This window comes from Alternaria atra, assembly GCF_907166805.1.
Source record: "Alternaria atra isolate CS162 genome assembly, contig: 17, whole genome shotgun sequence".
Lineage (NCBI taxonomy): Eukaryota > Fungi > Ascomycota > Dothideomycetes > Pleosporales > Pleosporaceae > Alternaria > Alternaria atra.
The window spans coordinates 91,286-109,201 of NW_025091314.1; the positions used below are offsets into that span (position 1 = coordinate 91,286).

At 51.9% G+C, this 17,916-nt stretch overlaps 4 protein-coding genes across 4 annotated transcripts; 2 read left to right on the forward strand and 2 right to left on the reverse strand.

Annotated features, from left to right (window-relative positions):
- Window positions 1-678: 678 nt before the first annotated feature.
- Window positions 679-4,121, reverse strand: ALTATR162_LOCUS135 (uncharacterized protein; the record flags this gene model as incomplete). Its single annotated transcript, XM_043307728.1, has 4 exons — window positions 679-2,986; window positions 3,048-3,387; window positions 3,441-3,633; window positions 3,693-4,121. 4 exons carry the CDS (start codon window positions 4,119-4,121, stop codon window positions 679-681), a joined length of 3,270 nt encoding a protein of 1,089 aa, XP_043163663.1.
- A 912-nt stretch (window positions 4,122-5,033) lies between these two features.
- Window positions 5,034-10,954, reverse strand: ALTATR162_LOCUS136 (uncharacterized protein; the record flags this gene model as incomplete). Its single annotated transcript, XM_043307729.1, has 8 exons — window positions 5,034-5,243; window positions 5,484-5,564; window positions 5,619-6,108; window positions 6,162-6,512; window positions 8,736-9,187; window positions 9,262-9,659; window positions 9,720-9,921; window positions 9,986-10,954. The coding sequence occupies 8 exons, from the start codon at window positions 10,952-10,954 to the stop codon at window positions 5,034-5,036; spliced, it is 3,153 nt and encodes a 1,050-aa protein (XP_043163664.1).
- A 3,276-nt stretch (window positions 10,955-14,230) lies between these two features.
- On the forward strand, window positions 14,231-15,025 carry ALTATR162_LOCUS137 (uncharacterized protein; the record flags this gene model as incomplete). Its single annotated transcript, XM_043307730.1, has 1 exon — window positions 14,231-15,025. The coding sequence occupies one exon, from the start codon at window positions 14,231-14,233 to the stop codon at window positions 15,023-15,025; it is 795 nt and encodes a 264-aa protein (XP_043163665.1).
- A 1,866-nt stretch (window positions 15,026-16,891) lies between these two features.
- On the forward strand, window positions 16,892-17,377 carry ALTATR162_LOCUS138 (uncharacterized protein; the record flags this gene model as incomplete). Its single annotated transcript, XM_043307731.1, has 1 exon — window positions 16,892-17,377. The coding sequence occupies one exon, from the start codon at window positions 16,892-16,894 to the stop codon at window positions 17,375-17,377; it is 486 nt and encodes a 161-aa protein (XP_043163666.1).
- Between the last annotated feature and the right edge of the window lie 539 nt (window positions 17,378-17,916).

The following is a 17,916-nucleotide window of genomic DNA, read 5'->3' on the forward strand; positions in this document are numbered from 1 at the left end:
GCCTTTGATTCCTCTGCATTTCTTCTGCAACGGGTCAGATGGACGAGGACTGCAATTTCTTCCTTTTTGAGGTATATATCCGATGGTTGTTACATCAAAAGGTATGTAAATCATTCATTCTGCATTTCGCGAATTCGAGCTAATTCGAGCTTGTGGAAAGCTACCCTTACCTTGTGTTTGAGATGGTCGATGCACTATTGCGTCCACTATTTTGGATCGGCTTCTTCGTTGGCATTTGTGTCCTGGAACTCGAATCATCAGCATCACGGTGAGCAAGTTACCTCAAGCATTAGTACAAAAAGATATGCTAACGTGTCAGTGTGCAACTTCTAACGATATGGGTGATCTTGTCTGTGCTGCAATATGGAGCTATCTTTTCGCAAAACACATTCTCGATAAAGAACCTTTGCGCCCTGGTACTCATGGATATGGGCGCGACTCTAATACATTTTTGGGCGCTACTCACATTACACAATGTACGTCGGCCTTACCCAAGTCGGTTGAGAGTAATTCACTGACACAACAGACGACATGGAGCGGTTCATTGATCAAACATGGAGATCACGGAGGGCCTGCAACTTTGAACTTCTCACGTCACAAAGGTTTCTCAAAAAATGTGTGAATTGAGTACATTGTTAACTAAGAACATGCGCCTCCAGGACTGTTTTCCTAGGAAATTCAAGCCTGAGTAAGAGACTTGTACGATGCCCAACTGGCTCGCCGAAGCAGTGTCCCGTTGATCCCAAGGCTAGCGCGGAGCTTAGCCTGTAGTTCAGCGGCTTCGACCGTCTTGAGTTGAGCCACCAATAAACGAATCAAATTTCGCATCGTTTGTTGCGTAGGCGGACTGTGCGGACCGAACACCTTAATACGCCCTTCCAGCGTTTGCTGATGCCAATGCTCACTTTCCACCAATTTATTCTGCAACATCGAGACAATACCGAGCATGTTGGTTACTGCGCACACCTCAGGATGACCGGGCCCATAGATCGCCTCCCGTCCTTTCAGACACGTCAGGCACAGTGATTCGCATTCTTCGAATGTCTCTTGTGCTGCAGAATCTGACCCTTCTTCGCGGAGTTTTATGCCAACATCTTTCAAGATCGCCGCGAGGAGGTTCGCAGTTCGAAGTGTACGTACGTCATTTTTTCCGAACATCGCTATCTTCCTGGTCAATGTTTGTCGGCTCATCGCTACGGATTCGTCGAGAAGCCTCAGCTCTTTCAGGGCTTGCCCCAGTTCGTCTTCAGAAAGCAGTGTGGCTGGATCGTTCTCGCCAAGGAGCGCCGTGCGACCTTCAAGAACTTCGGTCTGTAGCTCCTTTGAGTCCTCTGTGTTTCCCAGACGCCTGAGGACAATGGCAAGTTCGTACGCTGTATCTAAAGCTGATAGACTTCCTATTCCGTACAGACTCCTTCGATTGACGAGGACTTTGCGGTACAAAGGCTCTGCATCCGACCATCTACCTTCATAGTGCAGAAGCATCGCAAATTGGTGCATGGTTTCGAGTGTTTGAGGATGGCCTATGCCAAGCTCGTTTTCGCATTCCAGTATCATGCGTTCGTACTGAGTCCGGAAGCAGTTTCGTAGCTCGCTGACCTCAGGTTCGTTGGTTTTTGATGATGCAATCCACATGTTAAGCTGGCTTTGCGTGATAGTCAAGCTTTGGGTTGACGTTTTCTCTTGTGCTGAACGTTCCAGGTGAAGTTTCATATTTTGTGACTGTAGGAACTCGAGTATCCAACTCAGTTTTGCTTGTGTAGGTGGTCCAGCTTTGGTGAGATGCGTCGCCCATTGCGTTGAGGCGTATTGTAGGAAGGGGTATTCGTTATGCAGTTGTTTTGTGGACTTCTTTGCAACTTCGTTTGCTCCTAATTTTGAGTAGGACATTTGTCCAATGCAGATCCCGGCAAGGAAGTCATGCGAGTCCTGTTCGCGTACCCGAAATTTTGCGATTTCTTTGGCCTGAAAATCCCAAACTTCATCCGGGCCAGTAAGGAACTGTTTCACCGTTATGTGCACAAAATTGACCCTGGCTTCCCGATCTTCTCCATCTCTCACCACTTGGACCAAGCAGCCGCATACTTCGTCCAGAAACATGTCAAAGTCAAGGAACTGATCAAGCGCACTTAGCGTTGTTGCCTTGTCGCGAATACACAAAGCTGCACTTAACTCCGCCATAGAGAGAGGCCGCTCGGAGGAAGTCAACAGCATGAACAGACGATGAGCTGTCTCCTGTCTGACAGTATCCTGGGTGAGAAGTCTCTCAAGTACACGCCCATAAGCACGTTCCAAGCCTTTTGGTAAGGAGTTGATGATGTCCTCGAGATTCCACAGGTGGGTTGCCCTTCTCAAGTTATCGATCATTAAGCGCACCCAGAGGAACTGACCGTCTGCTTTGTCCCTGAGTACAGTTGTGATCTTTGCTTGCAGAGGATTGTTGTGTAGAGTCGATAAGGGCGGTTGGGCGAGAGCCACCTGTATGTAACGATCTAGATCGTTCTGGATGAGGCTGGGGGTGACCTCGATACTGTTATAGTACTTGAGCTTTGATCGAATGTGCGTCTCATTGCGGCTGCTGAGTAGTAGCCCAACAGACGAGTGTTCCTTTGCCAAGGTGAGGAGCGTGTCCAAAAACGCAGTCGTCTCACCATCCTCACACTCGTCCCATGCATCAATGATGATCCGGAAGCTAAGACCATTCGGTCGACATGTCAGAATGGTCTGGAGAAGTTCCGATAACTGCCGCAGTGAAGTAGCCCTCTCTTGTCCACTTTGTACCATAGAGTCGAAGGCTAGGTCAACGCACTCGGGGAACTTCGATATGATCTGGGCAAGTAGAGACTTTACGACGGCCAGAGAGGACCGTTTCGTTGGCGAACTTCCGTCACAGAAGAATCCAACTGTGGCCGGTCCGTTTTGGGTAGTAACCTCGTCAGATCTCAGCTGATCAATGAGACTGGAACACAATGTGCTCTTGCCGCAACTGTGATATGGAACTTGTTGTTAGCATGGAGTTCAATAGACAAGCAGCTCAGACAACGTACCCGGGAATGCCACGAATCCACAAAACTTTGGTTTTACCCAAGATCCAAGACTGGACAGTATCGCCTTGCACAAACCAGTCACCACTATCAGGTAGTCTTGTCTTCGCCAACAGCTCCAGGGTACCTTCAACATCGGCAGGAGCAAGCCACTTGACCAACTCCCTGACTTTGAAGGCGAGGTGTTGAACAATAGCCTCCTCCCTTCCGATCTTAGCTTCCATAATGGCCACTGCATTGGCCTCGACGTCAGCTAAGGTTTTGTGACGGATAATACTCTCCACAATGTGTTTGGTTCGACTTTCCATGTCGCTCCACAGAACCCTCCAGAACATGCTTATACCTGTCGGGCGTAAGCGAGACAGTTGGTGACAAAGACACGGACGTGGCTCTTACCTTTCCTGCGAAAGAAGGTCACTACAAAGACACAGAAATTCAGTAAGTCGACATATATGTACGAAAGAACGTCACGTAAGCGTTTGTGGTTCTCAAACAGCGCTGTGTACTCATTGATACGAGGAAGATTCTCGCCAAGGAGAGACAACGTATCGAGAAAACGGTCGAAGCACCCAACGAATCTACCTGCGATCTACGATGGAGAGTCATTAGATAGCAATTCACTAGGATATGAGAGATCATGGGGCTTACGTCCAAAACCAAAGTGATAGATCCCCAAAGCAAGGCCAACTCTCCAACGCCGGTGTTGCAGTACGTTTTCATCGCCCCATCGTACAGTTTGACAGAATCAAGAAACGGAGTAAGCTTCTTGACCCAACGAAAAGACAAACGTGATTTTTGGCGGGTTTCCAATGTTCTTAACGTTGTAAGAACATCATCTGCTGTCGCCGCACCGGTAAATAGCTTTCGCTGTTCAGGCGTGCATTTGCTCTCCACAGTTTCTTTGGCAGTTTTCCAAGCATCTTGTATATTCTTTTCGTAGGTGTAGTCGTTCGGTGGCTTTTCGTTCGGGGAATGTAGCTTTGAGCTTTCATTGGCAAGAGATGACTCCACTAATGTTGTACTTGCTGAGATCATCGATTGTGGCGACGAACTCATCCTGAGTCGACCTAGGTCCATGATGAAGGGATTGTTGATGACAAGGTGCGATTCTGGTGGGAAAGTGCGGCTAGGTATGACCCCGCCTTGTGCTCACCGGAACCTGCGCCGGGTCGCACTTTGCCACTAGTGATACTCCAAGTGACGTGGAGGGTGTCAGGATACCCAATCATGAGTTGCAGGTAACTTCTGCAGCGATAAGGTAGTACCTTGAAAAGCTGGTCATTTTCCAGCTGCATGTGCATCTGACCAACGCGCACCAAACACGCGGAAACACTAAATGCGCGCATCCACTAAAACGCCTTTAGCCCCACACCTATATTACTTTACGCTACTAGGTCGCTTGAATTAGCCATTGTAGGTATAGCCTAATTAAGCTCTTACGAAAAGATCCTATCTGTAATAGCGTAAACAAGATAATTGTCGGATATCAAGGGTGCCGAGAGGTCCTGAAACTCAGGTGTCCCGTAGCGCGCCTGGGGGGGTCTGTGAAATGGTGCCCTCATCGTGTCTACTGTATAGTTGTCAGAAGACGCATAGCCCTTTCCATGTAGACATAGGCCCGTGTGTGATAAGATGCCTACTGGGCGAGTTTATGGGCGAATCTGACGAGGCGCCCGAATTGAAATACACCACGATGATCGAGCTAGGCTTATGCCAGGCTACGCACCACTACAGTAGTAATTGCTATTCAGGTTGAATACCTATTTCACAGACTACAACAGATTTCCCAGGTGTAACAAAAGCATCGATTTGGTGAGATTACACAAGGCAAAGATTGGATTGTATAAACTATCTACACAGTATGAATACCCTGTTAGCTTGTTCCAATGATAAGATCTCCGACTCAACATATCTCAACACGGTGACTTCACAGTGTTCGCTAGCAGTCGTGAAAGTCTTTCTCTTTCACTCGGGCTAGCGCGTCATGGGTCATTGATCCTCATAATCGCAGTCGTCGTCTTCCGAGCGCTTTGCCACTTTCCTTTCTTGCTGGATATATTGCGCTTCATCTCCCAAGCCGATTTCCTCTGGAGGTGTTTTTGATCGTTTCCTTTTCTTAATGCTGGGAGAGATGATATGCTTGCCCAGTGATCCAGACTGCTGTTCCTTGCGCTCTGCTGCATCGAGAAATTGGCAAAGCTGCCGGCTTGTGTCAAGCAATAGAGTCTTTATAGATACGAGATGCACCGCGATAGTGGAAGTAGAGGTATATTGCCTTGTAAGACTAGAGACGAACCGCTGTCGAGCCACAACAGCGGTAAGGTAGGCTAATATACTGCGATTGCTTGGCATAACGGCCCGAACAGGCCCGGAGTAGCCTGGTGCCTGACAGCTTGAGATGTGAATTTCTGCATCTTGGTCTCCAAGCTGCTCCTGCACCAGCTCTTCGTACGCGAACTCGCGAAGGCGGAGCTGCAAGCCTGGGTAGTCAGTGGCGTTGCCTACATCGTCACGAAACACCTATTATCAATGTCAGAATGTAAGCGACAGCAGAGAACTGCATTAGCGACCCACTTCATCTTTGACCTCTTTCTCTACATATAGCTCCTTTCCTGTAGAAGTATCGCGCTCTCGCGTTCGCCACACTGTTAATGTAGCCTTGTGTGACCCTTTCTTGCCGTATTCAATATCTAGCCCAACGATAGCCTGTACATTAGCGTCCGAGTCCAAGAGATAGACTTCAGCTAGCCGGGCCAACCGTTCCCTCTTCTGTGAGTATGCCACCTCTATGACAACCCCAGGGTATTGCGCATCGTCATGCCAGAAGGACGTGTCTGGCTCGTGCTTCGATCTTCTGTCGGACGGGTTGCTTTCGGCCGGAAAACGTATTTCCGTAGATCGAGCAGGGTTCACTTTCTGCGCGAACGTCGCTGTACCGTCAGATCTCTCCCGGATCGATTTCAGCTGGCTTAGTATGGCGTCCTCGACGCGAGCAATGAACAGTTCGTGTACAGCTGTAGGCATGCGAACGAAAAGCAGGTAGTTTTCGGCGTCGTAATCATATCTACCCGCCTCTCACATTAGCCGCCATGCCTATCATGCATCAAGTGCACCCACCGTATCTTGTCTTTCACAAACCCCCGCAGCTCCTCGTCTCTGTCGAGCAGACACTGCACCCTGCCAAACTCCCCTGGTACAAGCAAGAATTCTGTCCACGGGCGTCGATCGCTATGCTTTCCAGCTCGGATCTCGTGGAAGAGGGCGATAACTCGAGGGGCTTGCGCGAACGGTTTCTCATCCGTCGATGGCGGCGTCAATGGTGAGCGTATGAAACTCGAGGGCGGAGTGATCTTTTCGTTTGTTTCCTCGAGGTTTCGCGACGGAGCCATAACAGTGTGTCGCACGGCATCGCGACGTGGTGCAAGGGATGTCAGGATGCAGTTAGGCAGCTGCAACACTTTCTCCGCTCTGGTTGACTCAGCAACAATGCCAAGCGGCGTGACCGTAGCTAGCGCGGTGAGCTTGATAGCGCAACAACACCAGACCTGAGACAGTTGCCGTTCCCGCGTTCCAATAGCGCTAAATCTAGCTTCCGATTCGGAGAGGACGTAGTTTCGGGGTTTGAGTAATTAAGCATGCAAGTAGATGTGGGCCAGCGGACCCTTTGTACTATGATCCACGTGAGCAGCTAAGAAAGTTAGCGGGAGATCGTCGCTGATTCGGCTAAGAATGGCCGAAGCGTCCAAGCTTCCTGAGCGGAGTAGCTCTTGCTTTCAACGACGGTCGCACGAGCGCATAAACTCACGGCTCGCCTCTGGACATGAGATCTGTTTTCCTCGACTCCCCCGCCTATCAATCACGATCAAGAACCGTACCTAGTCTTCCCCAAGAGTCCGCCCGCTTCGGCTCGAGTTGCAGCGATAGCCCGAAACGGAGACGAGTTGATGGCCTCGACAATGTCTAGCCCAATCGCAGCGAGTTGGAACGTGAAAAAGGTTCAGCATTAGCTTTGGATGCGTGGACGGTATTCACTCCGCCTACTCGCCGCGTTCCTTCGAGCGTGAAATGTTCATCGAGCGAGAAGTCGGTCATACTGAATATTGCATGGCTGATGGTGCTGACAGTTCCATGATGGCCTAAAGGAGGCACGTCCTGAACATGTGGAACTTTTGGTTGAGGGGCCTGCTGGACTGTGTAAGCTTTCAGCTTCATCTTTCAGGGCTTACAGGTACGTTCATCAAGATCACCATGCTTACGTCGATATCTGACTCAGCCAGTATCTTATCCAAAATGACCCGGAAGTGCGTTACCAGACTACTATCCCTCCATGTGTAGCGGAAAAACCTGCGTGGCGGCATGCCGGCAGTGCTCCCCACCGCAACAAAGCCAACCGCAGCGGAGAGACGTAGAGAATCTCGGGATAGACAGCTTGACTATAGCGCTTTCTCTAAGTTACGTATTGTTAGCAACAAACTACTGCGTGGCTAGCAATACCACAATTCGCTGCCGGTATACACTGCAGCCTCGCCTCGGACAGCCTCGGACGTGCTAAAGATTCAACGCATGTATCTAAGAATCTGTCAAGCTATACCTATATATATAAAGAGTGTATCCCGAGCGAACTACTGCGGCATCCTTAGTCGTGGCGCTGTTGTGCAAGTCTATTGCTCTACGAAGCAGAATCGACAATTATAGCGCGCTACCAGCAGGTCGTACGGAAAAGCCGCAAGTAGCTTAGCGGTATTCTATCCGCGCTAATGTCAGACCCTTGTTCCGCAAGCGTAGCTTAGACAGAGCCCCCCGGCTAGCGGCTAGCGGCTAAGGCTAAGGCTAAGCATGACTCGCTCGTGCTCGAATACATGCTCAAACGCCGCACTAGACTCTACGCACGCCTGTTTTGGGAGCGGATAGTAAATTAGTAGAGGTAGAGGCTTATATACAGTCCTCCTGCAACGTCGAAATTGACTTAGAGTAATAAGTACAAATATACAGAACCTTTCATCCTCATCTAACTGACGACTTTGAGCTTCTAATGCCTATCTTTGCTAGCCCGCGCAGCAGCTTCGACCCTTTGCCTGTGCATGCACTTTGGGTGCTACCCGCTATTGTAGGAGAAACAGCAAGCTGGTGCTGCTCGTGCGATGCAAGCGCGTCAGCGTAATGCTGGCGACACGCACGTGTAGTCGGGTGGTCTTTCCCAAGTACAGCTTCGTACCCAGCGCATGCTCTCTCGTACAGAGCAAGGGATTCGTTGTAGCGGCGCCAGTGCGTGAAGAGATGGGCAAGACAGTATATGCTCGTCAGCGTATCTGGGTGTTCATGCCCGAGCACCTTCTCCTTCCGCCAAGTTGTTCATGCTCTCTAGCGTGTCTGAATGCTTACGAGCAAGCACCTTTTCTTTTACCTCCAGAATCTCTAGAAGGCTTCGAGCCTATTTCCATCACTATTTCATACTGCCCACCTCGCTTGCATACCACGTTGCTTTAAGCAGCATCGGTGCCCATGCATCCAGCGCCTCTGCCTCTCCTGGTCGACAGTCGGATGTAGCTTAAGTGAAGCTAGATCTTCCATCGCTAAAGAATAGAGAAAGCAATATTGCATAAGCCGGCGAGAGCTCCTTTCTTCAGATCTCTTCTCATTTTCAACGCAGTTCAAACGTTGGTCAATCTAAATACAGAGACTGAGACTAACAATTGAACGAAAACCCCCACGACTGTAAAGGCAACCATTAATGGAATTGTTGCATTCTGTAGATCTTCAGGATGCTCCTTTAACCATGATGGTATGAACCAGAGTGTAGCACTGAGAGTAATCAAGAACATGATAGACGATGGGATAAGAATGGCTAGGGCAGAGTATCGCTCCTCAATATGCAACCCAAAAGCTCTGCTACGAGCTTTGATGGGACCCTTGGATCGTGTGGGGAGCATGTCTTTTAGTTCTGTAGAGGTCCCGCAATCTTCTGGGTGCATAAAATAGTGCCAGACCTCGTGGCTGGGATATGGGGTCCCTGATGGCCATGGTCGAGGATTATAGCGATATTCTTCAAATTCAGGGTCGCTTGCTTCGGGATATCGCTCCTTGTCCTGGTGTATGTCGACGTAATAGACGTTCAGCGCCTCTTTGAATAGAAAACTGTGGAACTGAACAAGATTAGCTGAGCATTCTATCGTGTGAGAATTCAAGCGATAGGAAATGAGATTCCTTTGAAACGTACGCGGAAAAATTTGATTCCGGTCACACGCTTCCATTTGAACCAACCCGAAGAAATGCTTCGATAAGTCTCAAAAAGGCATTCGAAAGTCGTCTGATCAGTTGTGCCTGGTACGACTGTCTGTGCGATTGACTCATTCAACCCAGTATAAAGAATGAGGAATAGAACAGGGCTTTCTTGACCGACATCATCGCGAGGAGTATCAGTCATACCGCTATCAATGGCTGCTTTGCGTAGCTTTCTCTTCCTCGGCTTCTTGTTCGAGCGGCCGGTATGCATACTAGACTGGCTTGTAGCACTCTTCCCTCCTGTCGTTTGAGAGACCTCGACTTGTGAGCTGATGCTGCCGCTATATGACGGTTCAGTAACCGAGTGGGTGTGCCTCCGTGTTCCAAACATATCTATCATGCCTTAGCTTTGGGCCTTGCAACCCATTCTATACTATTTGCCAGGTTGCTTACTTTGATTAGCGGGGTCCGTGTTGGGCTTTGACGCGTAGTGACTGAGGAGAAGGCGCATCAGAGTTGTATTATGGAGAAGAACGGCTTTGCGACGTAGGAATCTCCCCTTGTATTCTGGCCTAGAGACGAGTTCATTAGAAAGTTTAGGAAACAGTGACTCCGCAAGATATATTGGAACATCGTCATAAAAACGCCGACCTCGCTAATAATCTATTAGTGGACTGACCTGACCCAGTGCTTAGGCTTGAAAGGGTGCTTGAACTTACGAAAGGCATAGAGTATACTCGAATGTGATGTGGTTCTAACGTGTCTTCTGGTTCTGTTAGAGGCCACCAGGACAACCGGCAACCGGCAACATGCTCAACGCCTCTTTTGCACATATCCTGGACGGAAGCGCTGAATCCCCTCGGAAAGTCGATATCGTAGTCAAGGCCAGGTAAGTCACTTCCCATCGTTCCATTTGCGCGGATACTGTCGTGCGAACTCTTCTGTGTGTCGGCCGTAGGATGCACAGGTTGGATGAAAGTGCGCACATTCTGTTTATATAGGCGAAACGGTCGCCCAGAGATGAGGAATCTAGCATTATCTGCCAATCTCGGTTGCATGGTATCATCCCCAATTTTGAAGTTAGATTCATCACCGCTCAGATCCTCATCATCTTCGCTGTCTTCGCTTTTTTCACTAAGTTCTTCCCTAGCGATCTGTGGTGCTTGCTGCGCCACCAGGTCCTTTTCGTTCATGAAACGTTCAAGCATAGAGATATTCCCTTGTTCTTGCTTTAGCATGAGGTTGACTTTCTCACCGAGAGTTTGGCCTGAAGGCATAAGGAGACGGTGAATCTCCGATGAGATATGGGTTCTCGTGCTTCGTGACCTCAAGAATTGGATCGCAAGCTCTTGAGAAGCAGCACGTCCCTCATCGCGTAGGTCCAGAAAGAATCTCTTCAGCAAGCGTCGATTATTATTCACAAATCTTGCTTCGTCCATGCAGTGAATTGCCTCCTGATATAGAGACAAGAGCTCCGAGTCATCGACGAATGTCTTGACGATGTAACTTACGGCAGCCTGTCGATAATCCCTCATCTCTTGAACAGATTCTGCCAGGGAATCAATGTCATCAGGTACAGACCTGACGGACTGTATTTCGCCATCTCTTTCGTCAGGGTCAAAATTATCTGCTGATGGCTTGTACCTGTAGAAAATCGTAGGCGAATGATTGTCGGTTATTTGTTCCATATCCACAGCAATTCGTGACAGTGAAGACGGATTTGTGGAACGTGTTTGATCTGACCAGAAGGCGCTTTGAAGTTCTGTAGATGCTGTTTTGGCTTCATCGAGCGCTTCGGCTTCCTTCAATCGACCTTGGTTCCGTAACGTCAATGCCAGGTTGGCCATGCTCATCAGCGTGTCTGGATGCTGATGCCCGAGCACCTTCTCCCTCCGCGCCAGTGTCTGTCTGTGCATCGCCTCCGCCTCTTCGTACTTGCCCTGGCGGTTCAGCACTAGCGCCAAGTTGTTCATGCTCGTCAGCGTGGAAGGATGCTCATGCCCGAGCACCTTCTCGTACCGCGCCAGCGTCTGTCTGTGCATCGCCTCCGCCTCTTCGTGCTTGCCCTGGCTGTTGAGCACTTGCGCCAAGTTGTTCATGCTCCCCAGCGTAGAGGGATGCTGATGCCCGAGCACCTTCTCCCTGCGCGCCAGCGTCTGTCTGTGCATCGCCTCTGCCTCTTCGTGCTTGCTCTGGCTGGTGAGCACTAGCGCCAAGTTGTTTATGCTCGTCAGCGTGGAAGGATGCTGATACCCGAGCACCTTCTCCCTCCGCGCCAGCATCTGTCTGAGCATCACCTCTGCCTCTTCGTGCTTGCCCTGGCTGGTGAGCACTAGCGCCAAGTTGTTCATGCTCGTCAGCGTGGAAGGATGCTCATGCCCGAGCACCTTCTCCCTGCGCGCCAGCGTCTGTCTGTGCATCCCTTCCGTCTCCTCGTACTTGCCCTGACTGTTGAGCACTAGCGCCAAGTTGTTCATGCTCGTCAGCGTAGAGGGATGCTCGTGCCCGAGCACCTTCTCGCATATCGCTAGCTCCTGCTTGTGCATCGCCTCCGCCTCTTCGTACTTGCGCTGGCTGTTGAGCACTTCCGCCAAGTTGTTCATGCTCGTCAGCGTGTGCGGATGCTCATGCCCGAGCACCTTCTCCCTGCGCGCCAGCGTCTGTCTGAGCATCGCCTCGGCCTCTTCGTACTTGCGCTGGCTGTTGAGCACTTCCGCCAAGTTGTTCATGCTCATCAGCGTGTGTGGATGCTTATGCCCAAGCACCTTCTCACTCCGCGCCAGTGTCTGTCTGTGCATCGCCTCAGCCACTTCGTACTTGCCCTGGCTGTTAAGCACTTCCGCCAAGTTGTTCATGCTCGTCAGCGTAAAGGGATGCTCAGGTCCAAGCACCTTCTTCGTGCATTCTAGCTCCTGCCGGTTCATCACCTCCGCCTCTTCGTACTTGCCCTGGCTGTTGAGCACTTGCGCCAAGTTGTTCATGCTCGCCAGCGTGTCGGGATGCTCATGCCCGAGCACATTCTCGTACCGCGCCAGCGTCTGTCTGTGCATCGCCTCTGCCTCTTCATACTTGCCCCCAAGCTCTCTAGCTAACCCTACCATCCCCATGCTGCTCAGCATCTCCGCATTGTCTTCTCCAAGCACCTCACTCCTAACCTCCATCGACATCATCGCCATCTCTTCTGCCTCGCCGGCTCTCCCTCGTTGCCACGCGTACCATGCCGCCTTGTACAGCAACAGCGCCCACGTTTTCAGTGACTCTCTATCCCTTGGCCGCTGCGCTAATGCCGCCTGTGCGTGTGGAAACAGCGCCTGGCACTTCTCCCAGTTCTCGTGTTCTCCCGTCGGCAGCTCTGCGCACAGGTTCGAGATAAACTGCTCTCTCCACTTGTCCAGCTGCCCTTCGCTCTCTAGCCACGTGCGCGTCGCTAGCTGCACCAGGCTGTGCATCTCAAACGTGCTCGCATCTCTAGTAACAGTAACAAACGAGTAGTCTCGGAGGGCCACCACGTCGTCCTCAAATCCGTCGTCCGCTGTGCTGCTCGGGCGGCGGAGCAGAGCTTCTTGGATCCCCTGTCGGTCGAAGAAGCTCATCAGCGACAGCAGGCCTGCTGCTGACTGTCTTGTGCTCCGTATATAGTCGAACGTGATCTGCCACGTTATCAGGACCGAGTTGCTGGCTGCTGCATCTCGGCGAAGGTGACCCGCCTCCCGGTTCAGCAGACTTGTCTTTCTGCTGTCGCTCTGCCGGTACTCCTCGAGGTACTGCTGCACCGAGCATCGCGGCGCTCGCTCGCGAATGTAGGCCGCCGCCTGCACGAGAGCAAGCGGCATGTGATCGAGCGTCGTCGCTAGCTTGGCGATGCTGTCGTCTTCCTCGTCTATGCCTCCCAGCTTCTTGCGGAGTAGAGCGCGTGCAGCTGCATCGTGCATCGGCTCAATCGGTATGATGTCGCTGTCCTCTACGACCTGCATCGCCGCGCGCTTTGTCCGGCTCGTCACTAGGACGGAGCCATGCCTGCTTGAGGGGATGTATCTCGATAGATGCTGTTGGAGAGCGCTGCCGTCTGTTGGGGAAAGAACGGCAGCATCGTCGGCGTTGTCCAGCACTAAGAACCACGGCCTGTTCTTCTCGTCGCGCAGCCAGTCGTGCACCAGCTTAAACACATCCGCTTGCGGGTCCTTCCGCCCACGAACCTTGACCTGCTCAGCTATCTCGCGGAAGCTCTGCTCAAGGCGCGCCGTATTGCTGGCGTGCGCCCAGAACACCCACGTGTCCGGCGACTGCTCAGCGGTGCGGTAGCAGTGCTCGATGGCCAGCTGCGACTTGCTGTGCTTGCGTTAGATGCGAGCGCCGACCTTAGCCCCTTTCGCTGCACTTACCCCACCCCGCCGAGGCCCACCAGCGCTACTCGCGATGCTGGCGCAGCGCATCGATCGCGGATCTGGTCGAGCAGCGTTCCACGAGCAACAAAGTCAGGGTCGCGGCGAAACGGCACGAAGCACGAGGGCTGTGGTGGGGTCTCCGGACGTTCTGCAGAGACAAAGCACAGTTAGCGCAGCGCTGGTCAAGGCGGGAGCGGGCACTTGCCGGGTGCAGCAAGGTGGATAGCGCCCGAGTTGTGTCCTATCTGCAGCCCCTGGTTGCCATCACCTGCGAACGTGATGTTGGTGCTAGGTAAGGCCATCGTACACATTAGCGATCTGGTTTGTGTAAGAGGGAGAGCCTTGTGCAAACGGGCAGCTGCTCTGGCGCGCGACGCTTAGCCGTCACGGCTGGGTCGTCAAGGCTGGGCAGGCGCTTCAGCTGAGCTTCCCGCACATTCTATGTACAGTACAGTATAGCGCTGCGTTTATCTCTCATGCTCTGGCACTGCTGCCTCCAACGTCAAATACAGTACTGATATCCGCTTTCTATCTTCCACAATCCGACGTTCCTAGCTCACTCTATTTCTGGCGAACGACATGGCAGAGGCAGCCGGTCTTGTTGTTGGTGTCGTCGCCCTTGCTGGCCTCTTCAACAACACAGTCGAGTGCTTCGAGTTCGTCCAGCTCGGCCGCACATTTGGAAAAGACTTCCAGACAAGTCAGCTCAAGCTCGACAGCACAAGACTCCGCCTGTCACGGTGGGGCAAGTCTCTGAGTCTGGACAATGATGTCCGAGATGCGGTATCGCTTCATGGGCGTTTTGGGTCCGAGGCAAACGTAAAGCACGCCGAAGCCTTGCTGGGCCAGATCGTAGAACTGTTTGCGGAAGCTGAAGGCGTGTCGAATAGATACAGGGGCCGGACAGAGCCTCAGGACGGCAGCCTTGCCGTATACGATCCGCAAACCGACCTGGATCCGGCGATGGCGAAGCTCCACGAGAAAATGCGCCAGCTAGCCATCGAGCGCCAGAACCGGTCTGGCGTACGGCAAAAGGCCAAGTGGGCATTGTATCAAGAGAAGCAGTTTAGACGACTGATTGAGGACATCACCGAGTTGGTCAACGACTTGGACAACCTTTTCCCCGCCACTCAGCAGTCCCAGCGTGAGCTCTGCGACATCGAAGTCTCTACCATGGGAGAAGGTCAAGACATCTCTGTGTTGAGAGAAATTGCCGCCGCCCAGGACAAGTTGTTAGAGCAGGCTATCACGAAGGCTGCGGAGAGTGCTGGCAAGTCGCACCACATCGTCTTTTCGGGCAGTGGAAACACGGGCCTTCAGCTGGGCCACAACTCTGGTACAATGTCAGGGTTTACATTTGGGAGAGGCAGCTGAAGCTGGTGAAGGGCGGCACAGGATGGTAATCGGGTGATGTAGGGTTTATAAACTATAGAAGAATAACACTCTATGCTTGTCGATAAGAAAACAATAGAGAACACACTCTTGCCGTTCACAACAACTGTATGAGGGACGGACACTCTACGCTAGGTAGAGCGCGGGTGGGGCAGCGCGCTATCGATGGAACAGGCTGGCAGCCATGCCCTCCCGCGTCTGCCCTGATCGACGCTGCTCTAATTACCGTAACCGCGCTCCGCGACCTGATCCTCCACAACCTCTTGCTTCGCTCCGTTCCGCTGCGATGCAGACCTTCCAACTGTGGAGGCGGCCCGCGCGACACTGAAATCTTAGCTGCGCTGTACTGTATTCTAAACTATTTTCAAAGCAATACAAGCGCGGTGCTCTTCTAGAAGCATCTACGGACAGAGGGCTATTTTTAGCATTCGAGCGGGGTGCGGAGGGCATCCTCGCTCGTTGTCCGTTCGTGACTATGGTACCACCACGATCGTCGAGATGGATGCTGCCAGCAAGGCACTGGCAGAGGCTCCCCCAAACGACGATAGAACCTGGGCTGCCCGGGCCGATTCCAGCGGCATCGCGATTACCACACTATACAACCGTTGGCGAGGGCGGCCCTCGATTCAGAAAAAGGCTGAAGGCCAACAGTACCTTACCGTAGAAGAGGAGAAAGCTCTTGTTGCGTTCCTGCTACTAATGTCTAGTTTTGGACAGCCTGTCCGCATCAAGTACATACCAACGCTAGCCTTCAGCATCGCCCGACGTCGATCCCCCGCGAGTAGACCGAATAAGCCTCCCGGTAAGAACTGGGCTCAAGCCTACGGGAAACGCCATCCCGAGCTCAAATCGAAGAGAGTGAGATCCATAGACTGGAGGCGCCATGAGATACACATATATGATAAGATCACGGAGTGGTTCGACGTTATCGGCAAGGTGCTACAGGATCTGGCTATTCTGCCGGAAAACGTATACAACATAGATAAGACAGGTGTCGTGCTAAGCATGCTGGGCTCTGTCAAGGTTCTTGTAGGTAGAGATGACGTACGGGGGCATAGAGGCGCGGGCGTCAAGCGGACCATGGTTACCGGTATAGAGTGCATTAGTGCTGATGGTAGGTTGCTACCACCTCCAATTATCTGGCCGGCCGCGACACACCGGAGTAACTGGACCACGCACCCAACCCCAGGGTGGCACTATGGAGTTTCCAAGAATGGGTACAACGATTCCAAGATAAGTCTCGAATGGCTAAAGCGTGTTTTTGATGTCGAAACTAGAGCCCGAGCCAATGGTAAGCCACGAGTACTGATCTGTGACGGCTTTAGTTAGATCTCACGATCATTGTTTCATATATGTAACATGTCACGTGTCTACAAGTACTTATACTCGTAGAGTAGCTAGCTTTATTCAATTAAGCCTGCTAAATTCAACTGCTTCGGGACCCACGAGACGCTGGAGGTCCTGGAGTTTTGCTTTGAGAACAACAACGTCCTGTGCCGTCTGCCTTCCCATACCTCTCACAAACTGCAGCCCTGTGATGTCTCCGTCTTTGCGCCCCTGAAGACAGCCTACCGTGATCAGGTTGAGCGACTGAACCGCGGCGGCATGCACACAATAGCCAAGGAGCATTTCACTTACCTGTATGCGCCAGCAAGGGAAAGGGCATTAACCAAGAGGAACATCGTTGCCGGATGGGCTGCTACGGGCTTGTTTCCCTTTAACCCGGAGAGAGTGCTTCGTAACACACCAAAGCCGCCTGCAGACCTCGTTGTCTCGACCGCTAATGAGGTGGGATCCTCCTCCCAGAGCGACGTACCGCTGACACCCGTAACTCCTGTGACACCGGTGATGGCAGAGGGCTTGACATTGCTACATGACCTGATCCAACGCGATGCTGGTGCGCCTGACGAGGCGAGCAAACAGCGCCTGGAGAGGCGTGTACAGAAGCTGGTGAGTGCCGCCAAGATATCTGTTGCCAAACAGAGCCTCCTCCAGGACCACAATCGCCTGCTATGCAACATCAACAACGAAGCCACGGTCCGCCGAACGACGCGCTCCTTAGTTCTCAGCGACGGAAAGGGAGAGGGAAAGGTGATGCGCTGGGAGGACCTTCAGAGGGTGCGAGCGGAACGCGCTGCTAGAGAGACGGCTGCAAATCAGAAGGGCAAAGGAAAGCGCGGTCGAAAGCGCAAGACACCTGCACAAGAAGAAGAGGAAGTACCGATACCTCCAGAGACAGAATCGGGCCCGTCAAGGCCAAGGGAAAAAGCGTCGAAAAAGAGCAGGGTCCAGGAGCCAGCGCCATGGAGGGCACCAGTGGCGACGATGTATTAATGTATTGATGTAACATTATTAGACAATAAATACCATAAAACCGATCATGTACCGAAAGACAGTCTCGCGATAGATATATATGAATTGGTGCTCGTGTTAGTATGTCATACGCTGATGACCGTAATAGTTCGCCATGATGGTTCAGCTGATGCGCCAACCTCAGCCTCCATAGCTCAGCCTCATGCGTAGGGGCAGCTGTGCCGCTTCGCAAAGCCTACCACAACACGCAAACCCAGCCGCTGTCACATACAGCACAATGGCTTTCCCCAGCGTCACGACCACGTTCACAGGCCCAAGGAACCAAGGGTTGCAGGTCGGCTACAACTCTATCCTAGGGCGCTAACTGGAGTCAGGGCTGACTCCAGTTATTTCGGTGCTGAGATGTACACATTTCCCTGCGTAGGCGACATCACGTAGGCTGATTCCAGTAAACTTCGCAGGCTAGTCCAGTTAGGTTCCCGCAGGCCAATAGCTCTAAAATTTAGATATGTTAATTAGAGCGCTAAGTTGCACGTTAACACGAATTTGCAGCCCTGCAG